The 14,704-nt window shown below is 35.4% G+C and overlaps 1 protein-coding gene across 1 annotated transcript; it reads right to left on the reverse strand.

Moving 5' to 3' along the window:
• Positions 1 to 268: 268 nt before the first annotated feature.
• Positions 269 to 3,437, reverse strand: LOC131326542 (LIM domain-containing protein HDR3-like). Its single transcript, XM_058359363.1, has 6 exons — positions 3,413 to 3,437; positions 2,840 to 2,955; positions 2,640 to 2,693; positions 2,314 to 2,420; positions 1,530 to 1,588; positions 269 to 537 (listed from the first exon to the last, which is right to left on the reverse strand). Exons 1-6 carry the CDS (start codon positions 3,435 to 3,437, stop codon positions 269 to 271), a joined length of 630 nt encoding a protein of 209 aa, XP_058215346.1.
• Positions 3,438 to 14,704: the final 11,267 nt, after the last annotated feature.

The following is a 14,704-nucleotide window of genomic DNA, read 5'->3' on the forward strand; positions in this document are numbered from 1 at the left end:
TTACTTTGGTGATAACCTTAAGATTGAAATTGCACAGACCAATAGGCCGGAATTGAGCTAGAGATTCAGATGCCAACACTTTAGGAATGAGAACCAAATTGGTGCGATTTAGTTCTTTAAAGCCTTCCTCGAAAAAACGTTTCACAACGCTACACAGATCAGCTCCTACCACCTCCCAATACATTTGGTAAAAAATTCCTGGAAAGTTTATATCTAGTTTCTTAGACAATAAAAATAACAGAGGTAACATAAACTCCAATAATGTTTCTCACTCTGGAATATCCCTCCAGTGAGCAACATGCTTCAATGTGCGTTTCAAGCCGTACTTTCTAATGGCTCTGTGAGCCTCTCCAAATTCCGCCGCATACCTTCCTTTTTTAATGGCAGACATATCTTTTATCTGCAACCATTCTGCAATTGCAACCTCCTTTTGGGTGTACGATGGATCACAATTAGGAACTGTGTACTTTAGCCACTCGTAAGCTATCGCCTCACATATGCCTTCTTCTACTTTCCTTTCCAATATAAAGGTCCAGCCTATATCAACAATTAGTAGTCCGATATATTAAAAATTAATAGATATCATTAGTAGTCCGATAGTAAACTAGGGGCGGAGTCAGAGATCTCAGGCAGTGGGGAACCTACACGTGTTTTTTATCAAAAATTCTCAGCTACTGATCGCTTTTAGAGCACCAATTGATGTGTAAAAAGTGTATCGATATTCGTAAAAATTGAACATAATTTTTTTAAAACACGGAGGGGTAAGAGAGTAATTTTACTTACCACCTCCACTAAACAAGGAAGGGTATGAGGACCCTCTTAATTGAACATACACACACTTAACCCAAATTTCTAATGTGAGAGCCAACCTATATTACAGGCCGAAGAGCCTTACTAGCAATCCACCTAGGACAACCCAAACTCTTGATGTTGAACATAAATTTATGAAAGTGTTCCTGTAAGAACGAAATGAGAATTGAAAATTTAACTTTTTTAGCATTTAGTGAAATTGTCATCACCTATTGATCGATTTTAAGGAAATTTCTAGTGTTAAAAGGAGGGCGAATTAAGTTATAAGTTTGATGTGGTTGCCATGCTTTGGGAAATTTCATATGACTTGTAGGGTCAATCTAAGAAAAAATATGAAAATGAAAATGGGCTCAAACCCCACTTGACCATATGGAACTCCGCCCTCATAACTAATAAACTTTTCAAATAATATTGTTTTTTTTATCCGCAAATAATATTGTTTATGACATTAAATTATCATGTGATGCGGTATATACTCATAAAATTTCAAAATAAATGGTACGTATGCCACATGCAACGATCGATAAGATAAAAAAGTAGTATAATAATCAATGGTACGTGTACCCATTATCAAGCTTCTTTGATAATATTTTTGCCGTTTTAAAAAAAAAAAGTATAGAACAAGGATATTATCACCATATATAAGATTATTATTTGTATATGATATGAGAGATTGAAAATTTAATCAAGAAAGGTACGAGGGCCTGAAATAATTATACCTTGGAGTTTTATCAATGCATGCCCCATCTCATGAGCTAGCGTTGCCCCTAGTATCAGTCTGCATGGAAGTCACATTTCACGTCAAAATTGACTGCAATGTGAAAATTGAATCTGTTTCTTGATACTATATATGAATTTCTCAAAAAAAAAAAAAAAGTTTAGAATTCAAGATGTATGTGTTTCTTGATACTATATATGAATTTCTCAAAAAAAAAAAAAAAGTTTAGAATTCAAGATGTATGTGTTGTACACATTGGAATAGCGGAAAGGGCATTACTGCGGCATTTGAGCTGTCCATCTTGGCAAACAATGGTCTGGATTTCATCCCAACCCTTGTCGATCTGAATCGTCCATTGTCGAGATGAAATTTGCACCATTGAATGCCGAAATGGACGACTCGATGCCGCACCACAAGGCTGTAAGTTATTAATAGTAATATTGTGAATTTCTACATGGATTGCCATATCTTCGTAATAGCATAAGGATTGAGAAATCACTTATCGTGAACGTTCAGAAATATAACGAGTACTACAAATAATAAGTACAAAATACTTGATACTCATTCGATTAATTCCAAATGTATTACTGAAGTATCACTTTTCTCCATTTTTTGCATGAAAAAAAAGCTCTCATAATCTTGTAATCAAGATATATTACCCATCACTTACGATGGATACTATAGAACCTATTACTAATTGATATATCGGCCTACTGTAATATCAATAAAAATTGAGGGCCTGCAAAATTAGATACTATAATATTAGGATCAGATAAAAAGAGTACTTTGGGAATCCAAACAAAAGTAAGATTGCAACCACTTTATCACGCTTTACTTCCTTCTTCTTTGTAACCACTTCCATATCAGTCCCTCTCCTTACACATCTTTCGACCTAGTTTGCACATATAAGTATATAAACATTATTAGACCAATATATGCATATATTTACTGAAAAAAATGAAAGACCATTTTGAGTTAGTAATGATATATGATTAAGTGTTTGGGCAGAAAAAGAGTGAACATACAAAACATTATGTGACAATTAAGTATTTCCTAAAATTAGGTCAATATGCTATATATTCATCGTGGAAAAAAAAGGGCCAGTTCTTACAATTTTTATCGTAGCTTTATCATCAAATAAAGTCAACCCTTGATCGTAAGGATTCTGTACAGATTACATCACACCAAGATGTTAGTAAATTTTGACTAACTCAATGAAGCAGAAATCTTACTGCTTAAAATCAATTCATTTTAATTTCTACACAGAAAGATCTTATAAATAAATGTATGTATAAACAAGATAATGAATACATGAGAAGGACATCGTGACTTTGTAGTTAGGATGGGAGTAGCTATTAGGTCCAATGGCTTGGGATTAGTCGGTGCATTGAGGGCTTGGCACCTTGGTAACTCTAACGATAAGAAACCTAACAAAATCGAACGACATATACAGTAAATTGTATAACACTATAACCTCGTAAGACTGTCGGGTCACTTTCATGATCTGTACCATAGCAGAGAAAGGCAAAGTATATTGCCGACGGGAGCCACCCCATGAGAATGAATAAGGATGAGGCTCCTACGACATCCAACAGAGTACAAACTTTCATGGGCTGCCTCTATGATATATTTATGTGTAAATTACAAATAACTCCTTTGATGTTTCTAACAATTTCAGATAGCGTTACCCTGTTTTATTTGAAATTACACTGAGCTCCTGGTAAGACTTGTCTCATGGATGCCACTTTTTGACATTTTTACCCTCTGATACCAAACTGAATGCACTTCCACCATTTCGCACAAAATTATTCTAGCTAATTCTGTCCACATTAAAGAAAAATACATAATCATTCATGTGAGTGATGTAAATTTGCCCGTCATTACCAGATCCCAACTGACCCACCACCATTAATGGCCAAACTTTAGCTCTTCTGTTTCGAAAAGACGAAAAGGTAGTTCGGTTATTAAGAATTTGTCTCTCTCCATAAACTTTTTCGGGTATTTTTTCTTTTGATTTTCATCATAATTTTATGAATCAATCATTCGTCTCGACGAGAGTCATCAAAAGGTATATAAAATATAGACTGAAGTAAAAAAAAAATAAAGAAAATACTCAAATAAAGTACCAGTTGCTTGATATTGTTTTCGTCTTTAGTAAACATTTTGTTTTTCTTTTGGTCATAATTTTTTACTTTTTCACTCTTCTCATTGAGACGAACACTTATCCAACAAAAAAAAAAAAAAAAACTTGAATCTAACAAGCATACTTCGTATATGGTGTATTTTATCAAGTGTATTTCATGGTGTATTCTACCAAGCAAATTTCATGGTGTATTTCTTCGTTCATGGTATCAAGCAGATACAAACATATCGGAAACCCCAAATAATTTGAACATGGTAAATTTTGGGTTCATAAATTCCACCCTTACAATCGATTAATTTACCATCATATCGAAGATCCAGTACAACGTTCGATCCATCATATCGAAGATCCAGTACAGTGTTCGATATATAGCACAATCGAATTACCCATGTCCTTAGTTATACCAATGGGTCGCTGGAATGTTCCCTATTTCTGACTAGGATGAGTGCTTGTTCGGTTGAAGATTTTTGGATATGGATTTTGGATTTGAATTTGTAATGATTAGTGTATGGAGATAGGGTACTGATTGGAGAGAGATAAAAATAAAAATGAAAATAGTGGTTGAAGAAAGGAGTAATTAGTGGATGTTGGAGTATGGTAATAATTTTAGAGTCCAAATCCTGAATCGAAGGTGATGGGGTTGAATATGATTATGGATGGCAACCATTACAATGGCTTTTGAATTTTGGATGCAATCCGTTATAGACGGATATATTATCAATCCCACTAGTTGAATTCCTCCCAATATTTCAAAAAGTTTTTAATTATGAAAACAATGAATTCCACTAATTTTGGAACCATCTTAATGAAATCTCAAGAAAATCAGAAATGAAAATGTAAGTATCCGTACAGATCGATATCATTGAAAAAGGGCAAGAAAGGTTTTGATCCACTAGAAGGATGAAAACATAAACATTAAGGGATGGCGTTTGGGGCGGATATGGAGATTTTCGTACCCGATCCCCGAAACCGATAATCGAACCATATCCGCCCGATACCCGAACGGGGAGAGGAATAAGGTACCATAACCGAACCAATTGGGGTTCGGGCAATCCCCGAACCGATTGGGTAACCAAAATAAACATTGAAAGTGGACAGAATGAAATCTTACATGGTAAGCTCACTTAGGGTGATTATTTAATTAAAATAAATTAGGAAAAATAGAAAAAATGTAGCAAACTTAAAAAAGCATAAAGAGTAATTTCGTCCGAACCTTGGAAGACTTCCCAAAACAAAAAAGACCAGTGTGGTACAGTTTAGTGTGAATAGGTTTTGGGTTTCTGTGGGCCAGCTTTTGGCTGGGCCTAGCCCACTTTGATGGGTTTAGGCCTTCACGTGTTCTAGGGTTTTATTTGTAAAATTTGAGCTTTGTAGGCTTTTAAGTGTCTCGGACTTTGCACATAAGGTGTGATTGGGCTTTGTCCCATCATTTTGCATTTTTTAACTCTTTGTTTGATATCCCTTTGTCTTTTTCTTTAATATAAAGTGTTACTTTTGCCGATTAAAAAAGATATAAAAGTATAATGAAAACTAATTTACTAAACCTTCTTCAAATCGGCTAGAAGAATGAATGCAATGCCTGCATCAACATTATAAGGGCAAAAATAGGTAATTGGTTAACGTAATTTTTTGATTTCAGCAACTTCCGTGAGTCAACGGATGGTCAACTAACGGAAGGGGCTAATTTGATCTTAAAAATTGAACCATTAGGGAGAGCACTGTAATTTCAGATAAAGTAGGGTAGGTACCTGAGAATATTGTCAATAACCATGGGAGAGCTAAGGGGGTGTTTCCGGTAATGAAAAAATTGTAAATTTTTATTTGTGGTAGAAAAGTTGTTAGATGTTTCCGATAGCGAATAAGTTGTTGAAAAATATCAAGTTATTTCCGATAGTGAATAAATTGTTGATAGGTTTGTTAGTCTCTATTGTACCAAAAAAAATAGGTTTTGTTGATAACTTTTTCGTTAGTGAAAACGAGATTGGTAAAATGCTGAAACTTTTTTTGTTAGTGGAAATGCGGTGGTAAAATGCGTTAAGTTTTTATAATATATATATATATATATATATATATATATGGTTATAGTGGACATGGGATGTAACTTACCCCATCATGTTTACCCATCTCATTTGAGTCTATGAAGAAAATAGGAATGTCCTTTTTTCACAGGAAGCTTCAAATAGTCCTTGAAAAAGCTGTATACTTGAAGAATAATCGGTTCCAATTGGCCGGGTTCCATGAGAGATATAGGAAGACAATCTGGACATAGAAATCGACCATCACCAAGGTTGGTTGCCGGCTGCATGTACTGTACAAAAGTGAATGTTAGTTTTTTTTTTTTGATTAGTCATAGATTGGGTGCTTGCGCAAAGTTATTTTGATAGATTTTTATATTCTAGCTTATAAAAATCAATTTAAAATGTTTGTAAAAAATTCTACATAACTGATTTTTAGAATCTAATGATAACCTGAAAAGGTAAACAAATTCTCAAAATTCCAAAGCTGGTTTAGATAGTTTTTGGTATTCAAGTAATGCTAGGGGACACATCATATATAGTTTACATCTTTTTTTACATCTCTCTCATAAGTGATCGTAGCACTCACAATACTTTTTAATGGGTCCTCCAATCACTGATGATAGAAGATGTACAAATTGATGTACACTTGGATGTGTTATTAGAATTTTTGTTTGGAATTCTGCAACACACATTCTTAAAAAAAAAAAAAAAGAAAGTTTGATAGTCTCGCAGCTACAGCAAACAAGTTTTTCAATTTTTATTAAAATTCAGAATCTAAAATCTGCAGCAGAATCTAAAACTAAAATCTTAAATCTATATCCACAGCTATCGCAAACATGCGCATAGTCATTTAAATAGCTTGGTAAATTATTTTCACTTGATTCCCAAGAAAACAAAATCATCATTAATTAGTTGGAACATTTTCTCCTAACTTTAGAAATCCTATCAAACAAAAAGGGACATTTTCATCACAAATTAGTCAGATTTGCATGTCATATCGAATACAACGCTCAATTCTGGACGAAAGAGTAACAAAAGGGGTTAAGTGGTACTAAGTCATAGACTAAGGGGGCAAGTTATAGAATTTTCCAGATGAAGAGAGTAAAGTGAAAAAGGGTGATAGTCTAAGGAGGTAATTTGTAGTTAACCCTTACAAATTTATTAACTAGGCAATAAAGATCTTATAAACAGGAAAAATATTCCTTAACCAGTAGAGATCACCGTTGATATACGCCCAAATATCATTTTTAAAAGAGATTAATATTTCAAATCAGAATGCAAAATATCATTTACGTATCAATTTTATTCTTTCCAAGATTTAGAAACACAACTCCGTCATTAATTATGATCATTTCCAAAAAGAAAATTGTAAAATCCCTTCAATTTTTGGCAAGCAAAAAGATTACAATGCGCTTATCTGATAATTAGAATTCATAATCTCTCTAGTTTAGGGCTGCCAATATATTGTAAAGCCTTATTCTGATTTAAATTTCTTTTCTCATTTTTGGAAATGTTTTTTCCTTCCCCATGTTCTCTGGTAAAACAAACATATATAGCTCAAATAGAACTTGATATGCCAACCCTAGTTGTAGAGGAAATTAATGATTAAGGTTCGAAAACACTGATAACTATTCAATAATTTTAAAATCACACATAAACAACGTTTGAGAACTTGTACAGATACGTGTTGCTGAGTGAGATCGTGCAAAAACCAAATGTTCCACACGACATATATATATATTTTTCATGTTAAAGAATAAGTTTGTAGTTAGAGAGGGAGTCCACCAACCTTGAGCCTGCCGCAGCTTATACATTTTTGCTTTGGGTCAAACGTTCGAACAAGAGGCCGTGGATTCAAAGGACCTCGCAAGTAACGTCCTCGAATTGGTGTACCGGACGTTCGACGATCTGTTATGCTCAGAGGTGGATAACTAAAAGGATCCTGTAAGTAATCTTCAACTGGTCGATTTGGTATTTGCTCTGTTGGTCTGCTTTGAGGTGGATAATAAAAAAGATCCTGCATGAAACCTTGAACTGGTCCATTTGGTGTTTGGTTTGTTGGTGCGCTGAGAGGTGGATAATTAAAAGGTTCCTGCAAGTGACCTTGAACTGGTCGATTATGTGTGTGGTCTATTGGCGTGCTTAGAGATGGATAAGAAAAAAGATCCTCCACAAAACCTCGATTCAGTCCATTTGGTGGTTGGTATGTTGGTGTGTTCAGAGGTGGAGAAGCAAAAGGATCCTGCGAGTAACCTTGAAGTGGTCGATTTGGTGTTTGATTTGGTGTTTGATCTGTTGGTGTGCTTAGAGGTGAATAATAAAAAGATCCAGCGCAAAACCATGATTTGGTTCATTTGGTACTATTTGGTCTGTTGGTGTGCTTTGGTTTGTACCCATGCCTCTCTTTCTTCTAGTTATTGTTGTTGCTTCTTTTTTTCTCTTTGGGTTGATGTGCAATCGATCAACTCCTCCTAGTATTCTTTAAATAGGCTCCAAAATGTTTGACTAAGAAATCGAAACTAATTAGGGGAACATGTATAACAGGAAATCTAGACTAACCAAAGAAGCACGAAATCATAACCAAAAAAAACATGGTAACATAATATTTTGAAAGATCTAATAACCTAGCTTTACTACCCTATATTATTACTTGGGACATTGTTTGAGTAGAATACTAAACAAATTAATTAGGGAACAAGTGCGTATTAGAATCTTAAACAAATTAACTTACCAATTAAATCCAAATACATGATTCGGATTTGGGTGTTGTACATGTTATTACTAAATGATTCGATTCGATTATAACCACGATTCATAAATTAATAATCAGTAACCGAATCAAAATTATTGGTTTATATTTTTCAGAACAATAACTAGATCAAATCGGATGGTTTGGATCGCTTTATCGGTTAGGTCAGTTTTCTTGAATACCCCTAGTTTAAAATTCAACAAGCTAAATTTGAAAATTGAGATTTTTTTTTTCCAACCATTCAAACCTTTACAAAGATTACAGCAAAGATGCTGAATCGAACCTAGCTCTTGGGTGCGGTAGCCCTCATGTTTAACCGCTGCCCTAAGGGGAGATTATTTCTTAGTTTCGGGAAAATTACTAGGGAAAATGACGGTTCAGGACGTGTTCTGATAATTAATATCCGTCAAGAATATACTGAGAACATTTGTTAATGCTGAAAATGTCTTTGGCAAGTATAAATTATCAAAATACGTTATTGGCCGTTATTTTCCCAAATTACTAGTATAAAACAGAATGCTAAATTGGGCCCAAAAAAGGGGGGGGCCTAGACGGCGGTCTATTGGGCCTTACCTTAAGGCGAAGCTTACCTTTAACATTTTTGATAACTAAACACACTTTTAATAAATAACTCAATAAGTGTACATCGAGAGGAGCTCAAGCATGTGCATCACGGCAAGTATAAAAATTCGATCTCTTGGACACCCAAATCATAGCGAAATCATGTGCAAAGGCTAGAACCAATAGAAAAAGGCAAAACACATCAAATACATGATTGGATGAAGCAAGAAAAAACAGAGAAGGAAATTAAGGAAATGCGAAAAAGACAAATTCACACTTTTATTCTACGAACGGCATCCAACATTGCTTGAAATCCGCGGTGGAGGAGAAGTTGTTTCAGAAGAGGAGAAGCGTCGGTGGAGGGGCAGCGGCGGTGGAGGAGCAGCCGCGGCAGTGGTGCTTTCAGTCCTAGGATTTGTGGGTGTTGGGTGTTTGGTGTGGGCCGGAACAATTGCAAATGGGCTTGGCCCAATTAGGTTGCAATTGGAATGCTTAGTTGTGAGGGAAAATGACGGCCCAGGACGTGTATTAATACCCGCCAAGGACATACTGAGAACATTTGTTAATGCTGAAAATGCCTTTGGAATGTATTACTTATCAAACATGTCATTGGCCGTCATTTTCCCTAGTTGTGATTGGCGTGGTTTAGGTTGGGAAAATGACGACCAAACATCAGGGTACAGGCTCAAGTTTTTTGGGTTTTTAGGTGCTAGGCTTGGCCCAAAAGGTGTTATGGGCTTTATCCCAATGGGTGTTTGGATTGGTTCCTTACCAATCGTGGGGTTTAGCAGGGGTTTTCCTCATCGTTTGGGCTCAGCCTGTTAGGTCAAAATCAATTTTCTCTGTATGGTTTGGAGAAAAAGGTCTTGGGTGGTCAGACCGGTGTACTCAAACTCTTATTATGTCTGTACTTTGTGTTATGAGTTAAAAAAATTATTTTTGCCAATAAAAAAAAAAAAATTTTGCTTGAAATCCTCAATCGTGTATAACACATACGTTTAGATCGATTGATTGGGCAAGCCTCACATCAACTTGCAATTTGTAGGGTTTCATGGGACGTCTGATCTTGGATTCTTGAACAGTTTTGGTGGCAATTACGCTACTAAATGTGCAAATCTCAACTAGCTAAAATGACCTGGAAATTGGTCCAAAATTTTCATACTAAGAATTTTCTGGGCCGGGATTAATTTTTATGTTTCTTTGCCTAGTGCTTGGAACACAAATATACCCATAAATATTACTCCTTCCGTCATTTTTTAAATGTTCCGCTTCGTAACTCCAACTTATTAAGAGAACATCATCATTACATCTTTCACATTAACTTTTACCTCCACTTTTCCTACTTACCCTCTATGGAGACATCATCATTACACTTTTGCTCACTAATTTTTCAAAATGGAATCTACTTTCAGGGGCAAAATGGGAATTGTACCAACTTTTACCTACTAACTTTACAAAATGGATACTTATTAAGGGACAGCCCAAAAAGGAATACTGGACATTAAAAAAGGGACGGAGGGAGTATACAAGGATCTAAAAGTTTATATGACAATTTTGGTGGGGAAATGATTTTGCCACTCCATTTTTTTGTTAACGACACTCTCCTGCAATTGTATTTTTGGCAAAAATACAATTGCAAATGAGTGGCGCTAACAAAAAATGGAGTGACACAATCAACAACCTTTTGGTGGTGAAGGTGCAAATTAATGGCTAATTGGCTTGTAACTAAGTAAATAAGGATACCAAAACTTACATGAAATAGTTTTTGTATATTCCGGATGCGATTGTATATATTACTTCACTGATCATATGGTGGGAGGTATACATATAATAAGAGGTGATCACCATATAAATGCCTTCATGTATCGACACTCGATAGGAATACGAAAAAGCATATATATTTAAATTTATATTTCACATAAATGATTCGATAATGCGAGGGATATATGACGAAGGATGGAGCCAGGAGGCATCTAGTAGGAGCGGCCGCCACAGCAAGAATTTTAGAAAATGCAATTATTATATGTAAAAAAAAATTATCACTAACTTATATAGATTCGTCACCGCTAGATTTTTTTTCTTTATTTTTTGCTATATACTAGTCCTAAATTCTCTTCTTCTTTTTTCAAGAAAGGAGACCCAAAATTGTATTCAAAACTAAATTCAATAGGCCAAAGTGAAACAATATAAAGGATGAGGTCTAATTAAGAAAAAAAGAACTCCACACTTCAACCTAAAAAAACAAATTAACATAAAATAACTCAACCTAAAAAATTAAACAAGTTAACCAAAACAGTCAACGTTGTGCACGACTCGGTAGTAGTGGATTTCTTGTTAGTGGACTTGTAGATTTTCAAATTTCCAATGCCCGCACTATGCAATAGTGGAATTCTGAAAATAAAAAATCATCTATCGCTGGGCGTTTTGTGTGTTTCTCAAACTCCATTGAGAAAAAGTTAGTCCTCTTCAATTTTACAATATTCAATTGAAGTTAGAGAAATTATTGAATGTTTTGAATCCCTTATTGAGTTTGTATTGAGTAAAAGAGGGTATTTGCACTATATGAAAGAAATATACTCCCTCCGTCCCCTTTTCAAAGTCCGGTATTTCATTTTTGGGTTGTCCCTTAATAAGTGTGCATTTGTAAAGTTAATGGGTAAAAATTGGTACATTTTTCATTTTGCCCCTAAAAGTAGATTCCATTTTGAAAAGTTAGTGAATAAAAGTATAATGATGATGTCTCCATAGAGAGTAAGTAGGGAAAGTAGGGGTAAAAGTTAATGTGAAAGGCGTAATGATGATATTTTCTTAATAAGTTGAAGTTATAAAGTAGGACACTTAAAAATAGATAGAGGGAGTAGCAATTTATTGATTTGCATAAACTAATGTGGTAAGTAATCATGGTCAAGAAAATAATTTACTCGTTCTTAAGAAAAGAAGTGTTGTACACATATTGCAATGCATCTTTTTATTTTTTTTCAGTATACATTTCGCCACTGCTAGAGTAAAATTCTGGCTTCGTCTCTTAATATGACATAGTGCGTATACGTACATATATACTATTCCCTCCGTCCCTTTTTAAATGTCCTACTTCGTAACTCCAACTTATTAAAAAAATATCATCATTATACCTTTCACATCAATTTTTTCCTCCACTTTCTCTACTTATCCATCATCATTACACTTTTTACTCACTAACTTTTCAAAATGGAATCTACTTTTAGGGACAAAATAGACAATATACCAACTCTTACCCACTAACTTTACCAAATGGACACTAATTAAGGGACAGCCCAAAATGAAATACTGGACTATAATAAGGGGACGGATGGAGTAATACTAATTGTCTAAAAAGTTGTTAAATTGGTGTCATATATATATAGAGTGATGATCATATAGCGTACGTAAAATAACGCGCTCACTACAAGAAAAATTAAAAGTGACGACGAAATTTAATTTCGTCACTATTTCGATAACTTCCGTGACGAAATAATTTCGTCACCAATTATACCTATTTAGCGACGAAAAAAATATTTTCATCACCAAAGGTACCCATTTGGTGACGAAATATATTTTTTGTTGCCGAAATCTTAAAAAATGTGACGAAATTATTTTTCGTCGCCAAAGATAATCATTTGGTGACAAAAAATATATTTCGTCGCCAAATGAGAGCAATTTAGTAACGAAATATTTATTTCGTCACCAAATGCTTAACTTTGGTGACGTCACCATTTTAACGCTTTCAGTGACGAAAAATATATTTCGTCGTCAAATGGGCACCTTTCGTGACGAAATTTATGAATTGAGCTTTGTCACTAAATGTATTTTGGACGTAACTCTTTACTAAAAACTCCGATTGAGATAATTCAAATTGAGTTTGAACAATAACTCAATTGCCTACAACTTTCATGTTTATCAAATTTGCTACTTTTAATGTTTAAAGGTTCAAAATTACATTCGAAATATATTTTCATGCTAAACATATGTGTTATATATTAGATATTTCAAATGTTTACTGAAAAGTGTGTGTGGTGCAATTGATTGGAACTTGCGCAAAAAACTCAATGGACTCGGATTCGAAACCCAGCAGGAGCAAGAAAGAATGATTTTTTTTCCCATATGAAAACATTTTTTGCAACGAAAAATTTCGTCACCGATGTGTTACATTGGTGACGAATTTTTTCGTCGCTAAAAGGAATAATTGATGACAAAAAATTTCGTCATCAAAAAGCACAATAAGCGAGGAAAAAAATTTCGTCACCAATTATTCACTTTTTGGTGACAAAATATTTCGTCATCAAAAGGCACTATTGGTGACAAAAAATAGATTTCGTCACTAGGTAGGAATCCTCGACAACCTTTAGTCAACAAATTTTTTTTCGTCACATATATTATTTGTGACGAAAAACATGCAATTTGTGACAATTTTCATTCGTCACCCAATTGAATTTTTCTTGTAGTGGCTTAGCCTCATATTATTCTAAATGCATTCACAATTAGGGCTGCAAACGATCCGAGCCGCTCGTGAGCGGCTCGATAACGGCTCGGCTCGGCTCGGTTCGAGACACAAACGAACGAGCTCGAGCTAAAATGTTCGGCGCCGAGCTCGAGCTAGTCGAAACTCGACTCGAATTGGCTCGCGAGCCCCACTATAGTATATATATATTACTTACAGAGCTCGAGCTCGGCTCGTTTATGATTACTTACAAAATTCGAGCTCGGCTCATTTATGAAACAGATATATATATATATATATCTGTTTCATAAACGAGCCGAGCTCGCCGAGCTCGAGCTCTGTAAATACATCTCGAGCCGAGCTCGAGCTCGAGTCCTGCAGCTCGTCACGAGCTCGAGCCGAGCTCGAGCCAACTAATTTTTTGGCGAGCCGAGCTCGAACACTTTAAAACTCGGCTCGTTTGCAGCCCTATTCACAATCATCATTTCTTGAGAATTATGGCTCTTAAGTACTATAATAATAACAATAAAAATCGAAAAATGATTTTGTCACTCTCTTTTTTTGTTAACGTCACTCTTCTACAAGTGTATTTTTGCAACAAAAATACACTTGCAGAGGAGTGGCGTTATTAAAAAAATAGAATGGCAAAATCAACAACCTAAAAATCTTAAGCTTTTTGTAGACACCCCATTCTGGACCATCCAGTTAACGTTATTTTTCGATGTTTTATTTCCCCAATGATGATTTTGGTCGAGAACAGTCTAAGGACGATGGTGTGTTTGAGCTTTGAGCGTCCCGAACCTCTTTCAAACCCCCTTCAAACCCTTCAAACCAGAGCCAAACAGCCCCAACAAAATCCAAACTGGCTTACGCCAGTACCCTGATGACGTACGCCAGTTAGCTGCCACGTGTCAGTCATCGACCGTTGACTCAGCTATCACTGGCGCACGCCGGTCCATATGTGGTGCACGCCAGTCAAGCCCAGTCAAATCAACTTTATTCAGCCACATGGACGAGACTTTTGTGCCACCCTAACGTCAGCCACAGTCTCCCTGATGATTATTCTCGGCAGAGATGCTCCCCCTCTCTCCTACACCCCCCATCAAGGCAAGTCTCATGCATTTAATGCATGGAAGGCTCCATTCTTGTTCCAACCAGCCAAACAAGGCCTTGATCCCAACTGATCTCAGTCCCTCACTCCTCCATAAATACCCCCCTTGTATTCATTTGCAAGGGGTTAGCTACATTT

Source organism: Rhododendron vialii, chromosome 1a (assembly GCF_030253575.1).
Source record: "Rhododendron vialii isolate Sample 1 chromosome 1a, ASM3025357v1".
Taxonomy (NCBI): Eukaryota; Viridiplantae; Streptophyta; class Magnoliopsida; order Ericales; family Ericaceae; genus Rhododendron; species Rhododendron vialii.

Coding starts and splice junctions, on each gene's coding strand:
- LOC131326542 (XM_058359363.1), bottom strand. CDS start 3,437: ATGGTGGTGGGTCAGTTGGGATCTG. Junction 2,694..2,839: donor AGTCACGATGTCCTTCTCAT/GTATTCATTATC, acceptor TAATCTGTACAG/AATCCTTACGATCAAGGGTT. Junction 2,421..2,639: donor ATAAAGCTACGATAAAAATT/GTAAGAACTGGC, acceptor TGTGCAAACTAG/GTCGAAAGATGTGTAAGGAG.